Source organism: Adiantum capillus-veneris, chromosome 5 (assembly GCF_014529385.1).
Source record: "Adiantum capillus-veneris isolate H3 chromosome 5, ASM1452938v2, whole genome shotgun sequence".
Classification (NCBI taxonomy): Eukaryota; Viridiplantae; Streptophyta; class Polypodiopsida; order Polypodiales; family Pteridaceae; genus Adiantum; species Adiantum capillus-veneris.
Genome location: NC_140935.1, coordinates 120,221,692 through 120,239,772, shown reverse-complemented (window position 1 = coordinate 120,239,772; position 18,081 = coordinate 120,221,692). Strand labels below are relative to the sequence as shown.

The following is an 18,081-nucleotide window of genomic DNA, read 5'->3' as shown; positions in this document are numbered from 1 at the left end:
AACGAAACACTCTAGTATATCAAGTATAGCTTTTTCAATATTGTTAGTTTCTTGTGACAACTACATACATTTTGTAGGTAGTAACCATATCTAGTCATAAGGATCAAATTTGGCTAGATATTGAATAGTTTCTATGGGATTCTACAACTCATAATGTTGAACCCAGTTTTTTCATGTTTGCTGTACTTAACACTTCATCTTTGTCCCCAAGATTCCCCTTGGTAAGAGATGTATTATTCTTTTGACATGCTCCATGGCTCCTTATGAACCTAAAGGACAATAGGGAACTAAGAAAACATGCATATATTATTTGTATTGAGCGTGGCTATAGAAACTTTGACGATAGGTTTGCAGAATGGTAAAAAATCAACTTTTTTGTACCTTTTTCTTTTGGCAAAACAAAAAATAGTGAGTGAGAAGGAATCATATGTTTTGATCACCAACCCATTGAAGTTAACTAGGGAATTTATCTTAAGTCCTACAAAAATCCCTAATCTTATTTTTATACAACAAAACGTAAGAAATGACTGTTTTGATGAAAATGTACTGGTCCATCAACTTTGGAGGCTTGGTGTGACCAAAAGATGAGAAATTTTACAAGTTTCTTATTTTTTCCATGTGTAGTAGGCCTTGAACTATAACCTCATGAAAGGATTTTACAAAATGAGTGGATCTACTATGGTCTTGGAGGTTTTTTTCAAAACCCTGAAAGGACACTTTTATGTCTTGTTAAGTTACCAACCTAGTGTTAAAGCGCTAGATATTACAAACTGGATGTCTACCGTCTCTCACTTAGGCTAATACTTCTCGCAGGTTGACAACATGGCATGGGTAGCCCTAAACTAATCTCCCAAATCTTGCTTGCTCTTGAGTGTATATACCATCACTTTGCTTTCTTGTATAATCTCTGAGAAGCTTGCTACTTGAAGGTCTCCCTCAAATACACGACGGTTCCTTGCCTGCCATATATGGTGGAAGAAGAAGTATCTGACAGTTTGAATGCAGATAACCAGGGCAGGGTTTTCCATCCTCTTACAACCAAGGAACATATCAGTCTTGAAGAACCTGATCTTCCATGTCCTTTGAATCACTTGGAAAATTTCCCCGCCAAGCCTCTAATCGCCTGGCATTCCATGAAAAGGTGGGTCAGATCTTCACTAGCTATCTTGCACCCCAAAGCAACACTCGAAGCCAATTCCTTTTTCTTGGATCTTTACGCCCGTCGGTAGAGCACCACATCACCTTCCACAAAAATATCTTTATAAAATGCGACCACTTTGGCTTCAAGATGTTCTCCATGACTTCCCCCAACCGTTCTTTTCCATATTTTATTGAGGGGTCTAGACCACTTATTCTCGTGCTGACACAATAATCTTAAGGGCATTGCAAATTACCTATAGGTCTTCACTTTGTATAAATGGCAAACTTAGCCACATGGAGTTGAGACATGAAAAAAATACAATCACTTCTGTGCCAACTCTCTCCAATGCTGATTGTGCCCTTTTCCTTGTTTAATCAAGTAAGCACAAAATGAAAACATGTGTTGTTAAATACCATACATATGGAGGTTTTTTTGACAGAACTCCGGGTCACATGCACAAAATTCAAATGTTTGTTACATATCTTGCTATATGGAACTTAATCATTCTCCATGTCCTCCTCTTCTACATATAATGTGAGCATCCATGCCTCATGTTATGTAAAACCCAAATGGTTGGTTTGGTGCCTATTGGAGAGTCGTAATTTAGTACATGACTACCATGAGATGACTACTCTATGGATTCCGTTCCTCGGGGTGGAGAGAGAGAGAGAGGGAGAGAGGTTTCATTATCGTCCTTGATGGTCAAATATGACCTATGGGACCAAAAGAAATATATCGTATGGATTGTGTGGAGCTAATAAGTAACTTCGGATGAGGAAAATCTATGGAATGAGTGTTGTAATGGATTGTGTTTGGGAGAGGAAAGTGTGTAGGGAGAGCTCATGGCCAAAAATGTGTGTAGGGAGAGCTCATGGCTAAAAAATGTGGAAAAACTAAGATCTAATGTGATCAAAAGTTGATCAGAAACCTTTTGGGAGTATAAAGTGTATAGTGGATGTGAGAGAGAGAGAGAGAGAGAGAATTTTTAAGATTGTAGGAACGATCCCACGAGACGCACTAGATGTATAAGACGAGTCTTGAACTGAAGGCCTCTTATACAAGAGGGGAAGTGTGTGTGTGTGTGTGTGTGTGTGAGAGAGAGAGAGAGAGAGAGAGACAGCGCGAGAGAGAGGGGTCTAGGATGTAAATTTATTGCGACAGAAATATTGTAGCCATTTAATTGTGGATGAATTAACACATGTCGAGTAGACGTCCAGTTACAGAAATCCGATCAACGTTAACGTTGCTGGTTATTCAAAGCTTTCCATTAAATTAAAGCTCTTTGCTCAGCAATTATATTGAGGACGTACGCGGCATATGATATTGATGATGATGATCCTCAGTAATTGCTTGCAGGCGTTTTGCACTACAATATTGGATGCAGGCTTGCGATCGACAAAGCTGCCGATCATGATCTTACACAGTCCCTTTCGGTCAATGACGATGTGAACCTGAGAGGCTCTTACCCACAGCTTCATGCAAAAACTTCCAACTTAACCTCTGCAGCATCTCCCATATTGTTAGCTGCTGTCTTCTCCCTCTGCTCTTCCATCCTTAATGTATCCATAGAGCAAGCACGGCATGGCATTGCTAAGAAGGTGGGTACGTCCTCGCCCGGCATTAATACCACCGTACTTGGTGGGCACGTCGCACGCAGCTGCATCACGAAACAGAGGGATGAGCTGATCACTGGACATACAAGGACACAAACTATCGAAACACCGGACTAATTACAACATCGGACAGTGTATATTATTGAAGAAGAAGCTTTCAAATACAGAAAGCCTCAGCAAAAGGAAGTACTTGAAAAGTTAATGCAAGTGCAGGGGACTTCATTGCAGCCTTACCGGTGTGAGCTTCATGAAAATCTTGTATTCGGAGGCCGGGAATACTTGATCAAGTGTCGATGGAGGAGGGGATGGCGGAGGAGGAGAAGCTGGAGAAGAGGGGGGATAAGACATGGCCTTCCGCACAAGCGCGGCCCAATAGTAGCAAATCAAGAAGATGGCAGTGGCTGCCATGATAATCACCACCACTAGCATTCCTCCCAATGCCAGAGAAACCCCTGGCCTTAAGCTCCATGCAGAGAGCTCAAATCCAAACTCTCTTCCCATGAATTTTAATAAGAAAGCTGCCTTCAACCCAACTTTCCCTTTCAGCTCTCTTTCTCTGCGCTTGGCCTTCCTGATCAGCTAGCTTGCCAAGTGGACCACAATATAACTTTGCGCTAAAACTCTGCACAAGTCTGATCTTTCTGAAAGAGCCTTTAATCAACTTTGAGCTTTGCTTTGCATACTGAAGTTAGCTTGTCTCTACGGTTGCTCCTTCCTCAACCTTAATCTTGAGCAATTTGCAGAGCTAAAATTGCATATTACTCATAGATCTCTCTCTCTCTCTGTCTGTGTGTGTGTGTTTGTGTTGACAATGATCCTTTTCTCCCCTCAAGCTTTTGCCCTCACTTATCTTATGCTTTCATTGCCACCATGCTATATATAGTTGCATGCAAAAGCTTCCCAATTTGTTAATACCTATACTAATTGTTAGATGGGAGGAACACATTAAAAGCAAAAGCAATGAGAGGAGAGAAGAGGCAAGGAATTTTCATGAAGACCAAACCAAAGGTGCACATGAAAAGAGTGTGCATATCTTTTGGAGGATCATCATTTCAACAAAGTGCAAGCTTTTTGCTTCAAGGGCCATGCTAACTCCTCACTTTGATAGAAAAGTCATAGGGCCCATGTAGGAAACCTATTCTTTGATTGTTTGGAATTAGTGTACTTTGAGGGATGGATTGAGTGTATGTGTAGATTTGGATGAATCGTGTCATTCAGTTAACATCTTGATTGAGCTATAGTAGGCAATACCTTATAAAAATATGGGTCCCCTTAGCATTTTCCTAATGGTGTCATATCACTAGGCATTAGCAATAATAATAAAATTTAGATATAATTTGGTTCTCCCTTATCATTGTTGTCCTCTACAATCAAGGTAATACCATGTTTTTTGAGCAATATATTGTTTAGGCAACTCATAATGGGCTATCATGTGATTCTCATTACAGCTAAGAGGAACAAAAACATGATTCACATGTGTCACCTCTATAAAAAGTAGGAAAACTAAAGGCAAGGATTCTCACTAAAAGATCTTATGGTGAGAGTGGAAAGACTAGGACTCTAATTCAACAAAAGCACTCCAAGCTTTTTCAAAGCCAGATTACATTTTTTTTGCATATCATAGTGTGCTAAAAGAAGGAAGAAATTTTATTATTCACATAATAAGACCTTTGTGGATGTTACATCAAAGATTTTCATATATTAGGCTAAACAAGACACAAGAATACATTTTTTCCCCTGGTTAGATTTATGTGGTACAAGATTGGATTTATTTGGTACAAAGTAAAGAGCAAACAAGTATTTGTATTTTCCGCATAATTGTCTGTTAGTTACATGCTACAATCGATGTGGATGTTTTTGTTTTCGTATAGATCATAGCTCAGGCGGTTGGGCGCCGCATGCATGAGAGAGAGAGAGAGAGAGAGAGAGAGAGAGAGAGAGGTTTATTCCTACATAGGATCCAAGACAAAGCAAGCAAGATTTTATGGGAAGCTAGTTGCTAGTAGAATTTTGAAGGTTTAACTTAAATTCCTTAGTGATACTTCAAGCTTGTCTTGCCAAAGAAAGAGCCGAGCCCTATGGCCGGTGTTCGGCATGGACAAAGAGGAAAGGGATTGAAGGGTCTGTGTGATAGTAAGCAATAGCAACTACAAGCAAGAGGATGAGAACAGCAATGAGAATGAGACACGATAAAAACCTACAAGAATGTCAGTTTTGTCCTTTTCTCCATTGGTTCATAGAAACATCTTTGGTGAGCACTAGGGCAAGCTTGTGTTTTCCACATGGCAAGAGATGTAAGACATGTTAAAGCAAAGCACGCATGATGCATTTGATCTTGACGGCATGCTATTTTGACTAAACAAGCTTTCTAGGGGTCATTTAAAAGAAAGTGGCCATGAGGCTAGGCTTTTTTTGGAGCAAAAGTTAAGCACTTGGACTTGAGGACAATATTTTGCTTTACAGGTAGTCGATCTTTGATAAGAAAGGATACTCACTCTCATCTTCATCCTTACCATTGCCTCTTCAAGCGTGTAAAGGCTTGGCATGGTAGAGATTAAGACCCTTTCAAGAATTTGTAAATGTACATGAGTTGGCAAATATATCTTATCCATAAACTTGTAAGCATAGCAATTGCGGCGTATCTCTGATTTTTTTGACCAAAATGCTATTTTACACTACTAATATAAAACTCTTTGTTTGTAGTGACGCCATCGGGTATTATCGAGATGTTCGTGGTACGACTGAAAAGGTATAATGTACCTGGATTCTTCTTTCAAGAAATTTTGTATTCATTCAAGACTATCTTTGTAAGTGTGGCTGCATTTTAAAGTATATCATGTTTAGGGTTCTAGTCAAAACATACGGTTTTCAAATCGAACATCGTATGTAAGAGATGTTTTTTTTTTCCAAACTCACAATACTGAGTGGATGTACTGTATTCCCCCAACTTAATATTTAGAGAGATCTCAAGCATGTGTCGAGCCTTGAGGGATAACAGATTACAATGATAAGGTACCACGCCTCATCAAGAGGCAACCGACCACCCATCTTCACGTTAGCTCTAGCCTCTCAATAAGGTAGTGGTGGCCCAATACCACTCATTCGAGTCCTTCCTTTTACCAATGGATACAATCAATTCCTTACTTTCTTGGATGATCTTTGTGAAGCTAGCAATTATAGGAGGATTCTCAAACACCGGAGAATTCCAGAACTTCGAGACTTGCTTAAAGTAGTAGAATCTAACTATTTATGTGCATACCAAAAGAGCTTGGCTTTTCATCACCTTCCCTCCAAGGAAAAAATCGTTCTTGAAGAACCCTATTCCCTAGGTCCTTTGAACCCATTTGCCCGTTTTCATTGTGAGGCCGCTAATAGCCCGACACTCCTTGAATAGGTGAGGGAGGTCCTCACAAGCCATTTTGAATCCAGAACATCTATTTGAGCGAACCCTCTAGCATGAATCTTTACTCCTGTATAGCCCATCAGTACGACAATGGTGGTCCAATACCACTCGTCTGAGTCCTTCCTTTTACCAATGGATGCAATCAATTACTTGCTTTGTTGGATGATCTTTGTGAAGCTAGCAATTACATGAGCATTCTCAAACATCCGAATTTTCTTAAAGTGGTAGAATCTAACTATTTATGTGCATATACTAGAAGAACTTGCCCACCATCCCTCCAAGGAACAAATCGTTCTTGAAGAACCTTGGGGAGTCCACTATGTAAAAATTGCATATAGTACGCGCCAACAAAAGGTATTTAAATAATCCCTTACCTGTATATTCTCAAGTATTATATGGATTTCGTATGTATGCATTCTTGTAAAAAAAACTACCCCTTATGTGTGAGCATTTTCATGTTCTCAATTAAAAAACCCTTTATGTAAGTACATTTTGTAAATGTACCTAATTATAAATCATTTATTTTGTTTGCACGTGCTATCTTACATATTTCCTAGTGGATGCCACGGGTGAAGAACCCTATTTCCCAGGTCCTTTGAACCCATTTGCAAATTTTTCCTGCGAGGCCGCTAATAGCCGGGCACTCCTTTAATAGGTGAGGGAGGTTTTCACAAGCCATTTTGAGGCGAGAACATCTACTTGAGCCAATCCCTCTGGCATGAATCTTTACTCCTATATGGAGAGCCTCCTATAATACCTTCAATATAAAGATCTTCATAGCTAGTGGTCGTTGAGGAATCCATATGTTATTCGCAATCCCCACCCATCTTGCCTCTGACCATTCTTTTCTCCACTGCTTGTTAAGAGGGGAGAACCAATTAGACAAGACCATAGATCCCTGATTTTTGGTTTACAAAAATGTCTACTCTTGGGCTAGTGCTTGGCTTTCCACTCGAACATGGACTCACACACCTATATACAATAGTTATCCAATCCTTCCAAAACTCTTATAGCTAGCAGTCTTTCTATCCCAATGAGAATGAATTGGGAAGCCAATTAATCTATCACTTTTTGTCTTTTGATATTGCTATCCCAAAAATGGGGAAAATATTTGAGTCCTTTATTGTTCATCTTTCTGGCTGTATCTCTCTAGAAAGAGTTCATAGGTATGTTTTTAGGAGCAACGGGACTAGTGATTGATGGAGTTTTGGAAATATATGGCTAGATCTCCCCACTCCACTGCCTCCAATGCTCTAGTAAACCTCCATACTAACTAACCCATTGTTCCTCTGAGTCTAACTATAGACCACGGAGGGACGATCAACTTGTTTGTCATGCACCTCAAGGCCTTTCCATTGGTCACCTTGAGAGAATAGTTTTTCCTTTCCAACCACGTCCATATTGATCATAGCCCATGCATGGTCTCACTCAGAGATTCCCGTAAGGAATCTGGCACACTAGGCCTCTACATGGATAACAGGGTTGAGAATCGCTATGCCTTCTTGCTCCACATGTCTCGCGATAGATTCCCATCGAGCCCACTACCATGGAATCGCGTCTTTGGTGTTATTTTTCCATAAGAATATTTTCACCAGTTTTAAGAAATCCTTCCAATTGAACTTGGCTAGCTTGAGAAGCAGACATTATGTTAATCTAACATAATCTAGTATTTTAAAGATAAGGAAAATTGAAGACGACAAGAACTCTAACTTTCCAAAAAGTGTGTGTTGAATATTTTTGTGGCGTGGCCAAGGTTGATCCACAACTAAAAGTAACATAGTGAGACTATGTGAAAAGGAGAGACAAGAGAGGCACACAACTAAAGTCACTAATGCACAAGACAAAGAGTCAAAAGAAATACACCAAATTAATGTACCTGAGAGGCCTATATGAAGGGACATAGAGCAAGCGGAAAGCAAATGTCGATACTAAGTTCCTTAGGTAGGAGCTATGACTATGAGTCTATGGGGATGGTCACTAAGGGTTGGTATTAAAGAAGGTACACTATGTATATGGGTTTCCTAAAGATAGAGTCTATGAGCTCTATAAGAGGGAGTGGTCAGGTCCCGGGGGATTCACCATGGAAAACTTACCGCACCATGTAAGGGCAAGGGAGGGGTATTTTTCTACAAGTTACATAAGCGTATAAGTTAGGGGCAGGTCCCCAATAATTTATAACCCAAGCTTAAAAATAAGGGAGGGGGTATCATATTTAGGGGAGGGGGGGAGTGAGAGAAGGGAAAAATGAGAGAAAATTTTTGTGTTTAAAAATTTGGCTTCCCAAAAGAGTCTTCCCTTGAACTTATGAGTCAATAGCTACAAAGATACATGCAAGAACTAACACTACTTTGTATCAATTGCTTGTTTTGTGATTATAGTTCATTTGTTGAGGGATGAAAGCTATAAACAATTTTTATAGATGCAAATTTACATGGAGAACCTCGCTCAACTTTATAACCATGTCTTTTTAGTAATTTAGATGCGTCATAATTGGACGAGTAGCTAGAGTGTAGGCTGAACGTACATATAACTAAGACACAATGATGATACATGTAGTTATCAATAGAAGTGGTTCCTTAGTACGTTGCCAGCCACTATGCTACACGCTCTTTGACTAGTTTTACTCAGATAGATCATGTGAGACCTAGATTCTATATATAAGATAGGGGTATGGTATTTCTTTGCATTGATTGTTGTATAAGCGTAGAAAGGGGGGTCATATTCTCTAACATGAGTTGTATATAGGGGTTTTATCAAAGTTGTTTGCTTGCAGAGGTGTCATCTCGTTTTGTACATAGAGTGAATCCCCCGGGGGTTAGGTGGAGTGAGGTGTCGCTTTCGAGTCTTTGAGGTTGTGACCCATGGTCTTGGGTCACAATCTCAAAGTGGTATCAAAAATCTTTTGATCCTTTTCTATGTGATGCCATCTTTAAGCACCAGGCCCATAATGAACATCATCAAAACTTCATAAGATACCACCCTTGTGGGCTTGTCAATCAGAAGCCGACGACTTGCACTATTTCAAGTGCAAGTAGTACTAAAGTCGTCCACCTCAAGGTGTTTAGGGCACAAGCATAGTTTCCTCTTGATGCCATGGCTATTTTTGGACAACAATTTATATTGAGGAGGTCCCAAGTTAGGATCTAAGTTATTTTGGCCTTTGAAAACTATGTGAGGTGGAATTCCGAGGTTGAAGAGCCTTTAAAAGCCTATGGTGAGCGAGAATTAAGTGAACATTGACTTTGATCTTGTTTTAAGATTTTGGAGGGGTTTTAGGGGGAATCAAGTCATTTTTACTTTGCAATTTAGTAACTTCTTAGTATGTTCATAGCTCAAAGTCCAAGGAGACACCTCTACCTCCAAGTCCTTCAGAATGCCCAAACATTTCACCCTTGGCAAGCTTGATGCAAAAGCCTAAATTCTTCACTATGTCAAGACCTAGCTTTGTTACACAGACTTGAGTAATAATACATACTTGGGATCCTCCATCAATATAAGCCTCTCCAATGACTTTTATATTATGACAAGCATCACTAGCATGAAAAAATGCAGGTAGCTCATTCAAAGATAAGGCTCTCACAATTCCCCTTGTAGGCTCTTTCTTATTAGGGTTAACTACCTACTTCCATTGCCTCTTTAACTTCAAAAAAACATGAGGCGACAAAAAGTAATATAAACATTTCTACTTACTAAATAAGCCCTAAAAATATCCCAATGGCAAGTCCCTTGCATCGTATTGTCTCCTAGGTTTTCTCTTCTTCTTCTCATTAGATAAACCTGTTTAGCCCATTTTTTATTTTAAATGGTTGGGACCTAGATCACTTGTCCCTTGTTCCCTTATACTCATCTTGTCCATGGACATAGCCATATCTTTTGAATGAGCATTGACTCTCTCCAATCACACTTACCACGTTAGACTTGCCCTTATCTTCAATTCTCAAGCTACTTGGTCCTACTTCACCTTTGATTTCAACACCATAGTCATGAGAATGGGAAGGAAGATGAGAAGGAAGAGGAAACATATCACCATCATTCTCTTTGACTTGTCACATTAAGGACTTTTATGATCCCATTGTCCACAATAGTACCACTGGGGATTTTCCCTCTTTAATTACATGCCTCTTCCTCTATCACCTCTATCTATGTCATGATTTTGGTAACCAAGATCATAACCATATCCTTGGCCTCTTCCACCTCCCATCATATTCACACTATGGTTCTTCATACCACCTACAACCTCTTTCATATCCCTTTAAAGAGAATCAACAAGACCTGAAGTAGTATCACATACTCCATAAATCATCTATCCATTATGCCATATTTTTGCCTCCTTTTGTAGGTGCATGTGGTTGGTACATAATTCTCACTTCAACTTTAGAATCCAGCTTTATCCCAAGATGATTTAGACATTAAATCTTCTACTCCTTGTGTTTTTTCCATTTCAACTACCTCGTCATTGAAGTCTTTGGTTTCTTCAACCAAAGACTTCAGCCCTACCTTCAAACAAGAGTAGTCTTGAAAAATTTCAAGAAACTTGTTCTTCTTCAACACAATGGGAGGTTTCTATGCCCCTAAAAGAAATATTTCGTCTCTCCGATAGCTCATTGAATTTCTTTGCATAAGCATCGAAACATTGTTCTTCACCTTGAACAAGACTCTGAGTAGATTGTCATACCTTCTTTGGGTCTTCTACGTTTTGAAAGTGATAAAGGAAATCATGTTGTCCTCTACCATAATTCATCACTTGAGGTGGTTGAGCTCCTTGTAATTGTGCTTCATAATCCCTTAATCAAGTCCTTGCATTATCTTCAAGGGTGCAAAATAACACAGTACTCAAGACTACAACAAGGTCTTGCTTGTCGGAAAGCCTCAACATGTTTCTATTTCCTAGATGAACCTTTTACGATTTTCACCCTCATGTCCATGAAATGTAGAAAACTTTGCTGCCATCTTTGCCAAAGCATATATGTTGGAGGTCACTTGAAAAAATTCTGAGGGGGATGAGGGCACACAATACTAATGGGAAAACAAAATAGGAGATCTCTATAGCTATCCTCCCCAGTAGTGCTCAAAACTCAGAATTACTCCACAAAACACTTGATAAAAAACTCTAGTATCCCTCACCACAACACCCAAATGGTCTTCTAGGAGCTTATTGGCACACCTCCACCTAGGAGACCACAATGGAAGATGAAAGACATGTGTCCGAACATGGAAATATGACCACCCGCCAATCAATGCACTCGAGGAAAAAGGATATTCCTTCCACTATTAAAGTCACAAAAACTAAAATATTAAGCAAACATCCCTCATTTTTCATACATACAAACACCATGCCTATTCAAGCCACATTTCTATCCAAGTTATCGTAGAAACAACACTTCTAAGAACTACCCATAAGTCATACTTCAAAGATTCAAATACATCACTTGAATGATTGAAAGAAAGCTCAAAACATCAAAAGAAATTCCTCTACACATACTTCTTATTGAACCTATGTGATGATATATAAAAAATCTGGAACAAAAGAGGATTGTCCCAACAAAACTCTAATTAGCTAGTGCTAAAACTAACTCACTAGCAATCATATTCTAGGTGGCTTGCCTTGCATGTGCACATATTTTATTAAAAAATTTTCAAGGGACACAAAAGAAAGGCCAACATGTCATGACTTCATCCATCTACATGCACATATGTACAATACATACAAAGGGAATCATTTGAAAGTGTGTATAATAACGCCTCAAAGAAATAGCTCTAGTGGACACTACTATTTATGGCATTGTCATGTAGAACCATGAAAAAATTTTATTCTTTTATGTCCATATTTTGGTCAAATTCCATGTTATCCCTATAGATATTGGTTATTTTCCTCTCATCCTTGGAAGACCATGGCAACCAAAGCTATACAAGATTAGGGATGCAATACCATCATTGTTTACAATAGAAGATGTGATAAAAAGAGTTCTATTTGGAAACTAGACAACATTGGATGTTGATTTTGATGAGGAATAGGATAAAGAATATTACTTTATTGAAGATGAAGACGTGGGAGATGAAGAAAGTGATGCAATCTATAGCGATGATGGTGATGTAGACATCTCCCTCCTTGTTTTGTGAAGAAAAAGAGCATGGTATTGTAGGTTGGTCTACCTTAATGAAACCGAAAGTTCAACCCAAAGTTCAGCCTAATAAAAAGAAGAAGCTTCTTCAAAACATGCTATGTGTGGGCTTGAATAATCACAAAAATTTATTGACTTTTACACACTTTTTATGAGAAAATAATAGTTTTCAAAGGAGAGGAAATAAAAGTTCCACTCATGTAAGGATCTCCTCTCCTGTGTCAAAAGCTAAGGAGAATGGTCGGTACAACTAGAAGTGCTAAAAGAAGAGGTAGATAAGCTTCCCAAAGCAAATTTCATATATTCTATGAGTACTATAGATTGGGTTAGTCTAGTTGTTATTGACCCAAAAAGAATGGAAAATGGAGGATTTTTATTTACTACAACACACTAAATTAACAATGAACAGGGAGTCAATATCCTCTTCCTTTTATTGACGACATATTAGATAGTGTTGCAGATCTTGAAAAGTATAGTGTGTGTGATGGATTTTTAGGGTAATTTTAGCTTACCTTATCTCTTGAATATTAAAATAAAACCACTTTTATGACTCCATGGGGATGTTATTTTTATATAGTGCTTCCCTTTGTTCTCATGGATGGTTGTGCTTGGTGTCAAAACAAGGTAAACCAAGTGTTCTCTCCCTACCTTGGAAATTTCACTATGAAACTTTGAAAGCATTTACCACGGTCTTTAATCGCATTTTTTAGAGAGAGAGAGAGAGAGAGAGAGAGAGAGAGAGAGAGAGAGAGAGAGAGAGAGAGAGAGAGAGAGAGAGAGAGAGTCTAAATTGGGCTGGCCAAAGAAGAGAGAGGGGGTGGGAGAATTTTTTTTTGTGCTTCAAATATTACTGTTGTTATTACCATGAAACTTAGACTGGCACTAAAATATTTAATTTTGGGTACTTTTTATTTTTCATGCAAAAAATAATTAGAGACCATGATTTTTACTTTGAAAAAATGTGCAAAAAGTGATAATGGAACATGAAATAAAGGTTATTTGGATAAATCAGATTGTGCAAGTTGTGTGACCGCTTTGTACCACTAATGTCGACATGTAAGTAGGACATGTATCGTGCAAAAAATAGAAGAGACTCGCACTCTTCCTCCAAATGCTTCACGCATTTCCCCAAGCATCCATGCATTCATCACATATTCTGAAAGGCTTTACATAGTGTTGGCGGCAAGTTCTCTTGTCATGAAGAGGTGCTGAGAATGAGCACAATAAAGGACCGCTTCTTCAAAGAATTCTTAAGAACCAAAAGCACTCTTGCAGTGTGCACAACACAAAATGCTGGTTCCACTGGCACCCATAACTCTTCTATACAACAATAGAAGACAATGTGTGAAGGTGGATGTGAGAAAGAAAGATAGGCTATAGCTATTGTTATTGCCTGTAGCATTATCGCGCAACAATTTGGAGCCAAAATATGCTAATTTTTTATTTTTCTTAGAAAACTACAAACCATTTGTTATTTTTTATGAATAGTTGTACCAAAAAGTGAGAGATATCTTATCATTAAACTAAAAACACCCACTTTATTAAAGTAAACTATCATGCTTGAAAAAATTAGAGAGAGAGAGAAAGAGGAAGGACACGACAAAAACTTTCATAGAATAAAATATACAAAAATTTTATGATTAATCTTCCAAACAATCTCTACAAGTAGCTTGATCTAAATCTAAACCCATGGCTCCTAAATCAATGAATTTCCATTTGTGGATGTGTTGGCTTCATCATCTTCAAATTTGCCATCTTCCATCTCATCATCTTCAAATTTGTCATCTTCCATCTCATCATCATGATCATGGCAATCATCCTCGCGCTAAGATTGGTGGCCATGGGACTTGAATCATCGATCTCTCTCTCCTCTGTCTCACCCTCATCCAAAGTAGTAGGTGGTGGGAGAGGGTCAAAGATGGTCTCCACTTCATTAGTGGAAAAAATGGTTCTCTCCCGAGGTGTTACGAAAACTACGAACCAAAGTTTTGGTTGATGGATTTATGGGATATAGATGAGCTATAGAAGAGAAGTTCAAAGTGAGTGACATTGGTACTATGTTACAAGCAAATAAGGATAAAGAAGTTAATCACACACCTGATCACAATTGCATGGCAAAACTAAGTTTTCATACCTCCTCTTGTGATGCACACTAGATTTCCACAATGTAGAGCCCATTCTCATGCCGTTGTGAGCGGGATGGAAACAAACACAACGCCTCTATAATCACCCGACACACACTCTTTGGATGATATACACACACACTATGGGGCACCACTCGCCTTACACAACCCACCTGGCCGAGACAGGGAACACACCAATGGAGTGAGAGGAGAGAGACTATCCATTTGCCTACTCAACACAGACACATACACACACACACACACCCGAAAACCTCAGCTCAAAAGAGGAAGATGTTTGATGTTTAGATACAATTGAGCTTGGGCCAACACCAATGGGGCAAATAGCTCACACAATATGGATGAAATATGCCAGACACAATCACAAATTTGAACAAAGGCTTCGCTCACACTGGAGAAACTTACACAACCAAAACAGTAGAAAAACAGTGAGGAATTTGGCAAAATGGGCAGCACCATTGCTTCCAGAACGGCCCAAAACCCCATTCTACTATATTAAAGTGCTCAAATCCGACCTCGGATGACCAGTTTATGGCCAAAACAGGCTCCAAAAATAGCAAAACTTTAGTTGCGGTTGTTCCTCCTCTTCTCTCCACACTTTGCTGGTATTTTTCTCTTGTTTTTTAGTGTCCACACTTCACTTTATCCCTTGGGCACCTTTGGCCTTTTGATTGACCTCAAACAAACCCCGAACATGCCAAAAAATGGCCACATAGTGCATTTTTGTCACCCTTCTACATCCATCCGCACACCGGGCACTCAACTTTTTCAAATAATGCATCCCGCAATCATGTGAAGTGGCCCCAAAATATAGTCCTCATAATGACCTTTGTGCATAATTCATCAGAAGAAAACACCCACATTGTGTCCTCGCTTACCACGTGCAAGTATTGACCCCATTCGACCTCCTGACACCACTAGATGCCATCTGACGCACCTGCTTACCTCATGGAGTTGGCCCGCTAATAGTTTCCTCGAGAATTTTTACATGCTACCAATTCCTCATTATTATAGAAAAAACACACTGGTACTAGTGATAATGAAAATCGATGTACTATGTACACAATGTCCTACCTATACACATGCGGGCCCCACGTAACCACCTAGCTCTAGACAATGGGCAATTCTTTATTTGATGCACCATGCATGTGTATGTACATATGTGCAATCACTTCTTCTAAAAAACTCCTAACATAATTTGCCCATCCCGTAGCCTACTAGATCATTCATGATCAGCAGCAACAAAAAGAGATACGAGACTCGCCACGTCATAGGTCTCCTCATCCCTCACATACATTACTTGTTCTGGAGACAACTCATCTTGATCCACCATCATTAATCTAGCATCATATAATTTAAGACGCAATCCATTTACCCTTGACTTATGTAGAATCCCATCTAGGTTAGCTAGTTAATATGTACCATTTGGAAAACACTCCACTACCTTGAAAGGGCCTTCCCACTTAATTTGAAACTTCTCTTGGAATGTCTTGTCCAGTTTACTATTGTAGCGCAAAACCAAGTCATGTTTCTTGATACCCTTACTTTTGACCTTTTCATTTATCTTTTCTAAAGCCTTATCTTGAATCTGCCCATAATGTTCCAATGCGCTCATCCTATCCAGTTGAACCTCTTGTAATTGTGAGAGCCTCTCTTTGAATGAATCACTGGACTGCCCAAGCAACTTCTCTAACATCTTGACCGCAGGCAACTCTACTTTCATAGGCAACAGTGCTTCCTTTCCATATACCAAATGAAATGGAGTAAACCATGTACCTATATTTACCAAAGTATGGTAAGCCCATAATACACTAGGCAATTCCAAATCCCAATTCTTTCCTTAGTTCTTTGTCACTTTCGAAAGAATTTGTACCAGCTCACCATTGAATCTTTCATTTAAGCCATTACATTGTGGATAATAAGGAGTGGTATGCTGGTGCCTAATATTCATCTTCGCACATAAAAAGTCTAATAGCTTAGCTCTAAATCCTGGCCCCTTGTCCAAAAGTAGCTCTAGTGGCACCCCAAACTTGCAACATATTTCATCGTACACAAATTTTGCCACATCCTTTACAGTGATTTGTTTTACTGCTATAGCCTTTGCCCATCTAGAGAGATAGTGTGCTGTAGTCAAAATATAGCTTTTGACCCTATTTGTGATAGGTAACAGGCCTATTGCATCAATCCCCCACTTTTCAAACACATCAAACACCATAATGGTTTTTTGTAGCTCTGGCTTCAACACTCTCTTCCCAAATGCTTGACACCTATTGCAAGACCTACACCAATGGTGAACATCCTTGCGCAAACTAGGCCATACATTCTTATGCAAGGTGATCTTTAGAGAAAAATAGCCGCCACATGCGCCTTCATGATTCTCTTCTAACACTCTATAAAGCTCCTCCCGCCAAGGTACACGTCTCAACACGAGATCAACCCCTTTCATGTACAAGATATTACCAATCAATTTTTACTTGGATGCTATACACAAAAAAACCATACTTCTTAGACTTGTGAATGTCCTTCGGAATGATTCCTGTTAGAAAAAACTCCTTTTATTGAGCCAAACTTTCCAGACCATGCTAAAGAGGTAAATTGGTCCTTAACACAAATAGCTCCCCAATCATGCTTTGAGCTGCTTCATGTGCCTCTCCATTTAGAGCACGTTCAATGTGTCTGATGCTCCATGCTTCAAACTTTTTTAATAGGCCTTTAATTCTGAAGCACATTTCCTTCAATGAGGTGTTCTTGCTCTTCCACACACTCAACACTTGCTTCACAACTAACAAGGCATCACCTTTTATGCTCAACCTTCTAATCCCATGCTTCAAAAAAATGTGTAATCCGGCTTCCAAAGTAGCATATTCAGCCTCATTGCTACTATGAGCATCCAAATTTGAACCCTCTTTTGCATACTAGCTTCCCCTCTAGATCATAAAGTGCTATACCCCCTGAAGCCGCATCATGGCTCTTTCTATATGATCCATCAAAGAACAACACATGTGCATTGTTGATTTGTGGAACTTCTTCAACTACCCTTCTCACCACCTCTTCCTTAACAAGGAGGGGATTCTCCTTGTAAGTCAACAAATCAGCTAGGGTAGCTCTTGTACTGTCTTCCACTAAAAAAGAGAACTCAAACTCTTGCAGCTCAAATACTCATTCTTGAACACATTTGACATGTTAGTGCCATTAATTGATTGTGGAAAAAAGGCATAACTTGTTAAAAAAACAAAAGGTCGTGGTAGCAAGTAATGATGAAATCATCGCGACAGGCAGATATTACACTAGCCATCACTAGCTCTACATCCGAGGATTTTCTTTCTGGTACCAACTTCACTCGGCTTGCACAGTACACTGGCCTCATATAATGGCTGCCCTTCCCCTTTTGCAATAGCATGGATCCAATGGCATCAACCCCGACTGATGGATTTACATAAAATACTTGCTCCCAATCTAGAGCCTGCATGGCTGACAACCCCCCTAACACCTCTTTCACCTCTTGAAACACTTCTTCACACTTGTCATCCGATTGCAATGGATCATGCTTTGCCACTTGTTGTAATGGATAAAGGAGCTATGAAGACAATAGAATAAACCGCGCCATGTACTTCACTTTGTGTATAAAGGTTGCCAATTGCTTTGTACTCGTAGGTGATGG

General features: G+C 39.3%; 1 protein-coding gene across 1 annotated transcript; it reads right to left on the bottom strand.

Annotated features, from left to right (window-relative positions):
- Positions 1 to 2,276: 2,276 nt before the first annotated feature.
- Positions 2,277 to 3,730, bottom strand: LOC147458002 (uncharacterized). Its single transcript, XM_086512750.1, has 2 exons — positions 2,989 to 3,730; positions 2,277 to 2,798 (listed from the first exon to the last, which is right to left on the bottom strand). Exons 1-2 carry the CDS (start codon positions 3,253 to 3,255, stop codon positions 2,616 to 2,618), a joined length of 450 nt encoding a protein of 149 aa, XP_086368876.1. The 5' UTR covers positions 3,256 to 3,730; the 3' UTR covers positions 2,277 to 2,615.
- Between the last annotated feature and the right edge of the window lie 14,351 nt (positions 3,731 to 18,081).

Excerpts from the sequence above, each read along its gene's own strand:
- LOC147458002 (XM_086512750.1), bottom strand. The coding sequence starts at position 3,255 with ATGGGAAGAGAGTTTGGATTTGAGCTCTCTGCATGGAGCTTAAGGCCA. Across the intron at positions 2,799-2,988 it reads TTTTCATGAAGCTCACACCG|CTGCGTGCGACGTGCCCACC; the intron begins GTAAGGCTGCAA and ends TTCGTGATGCAG.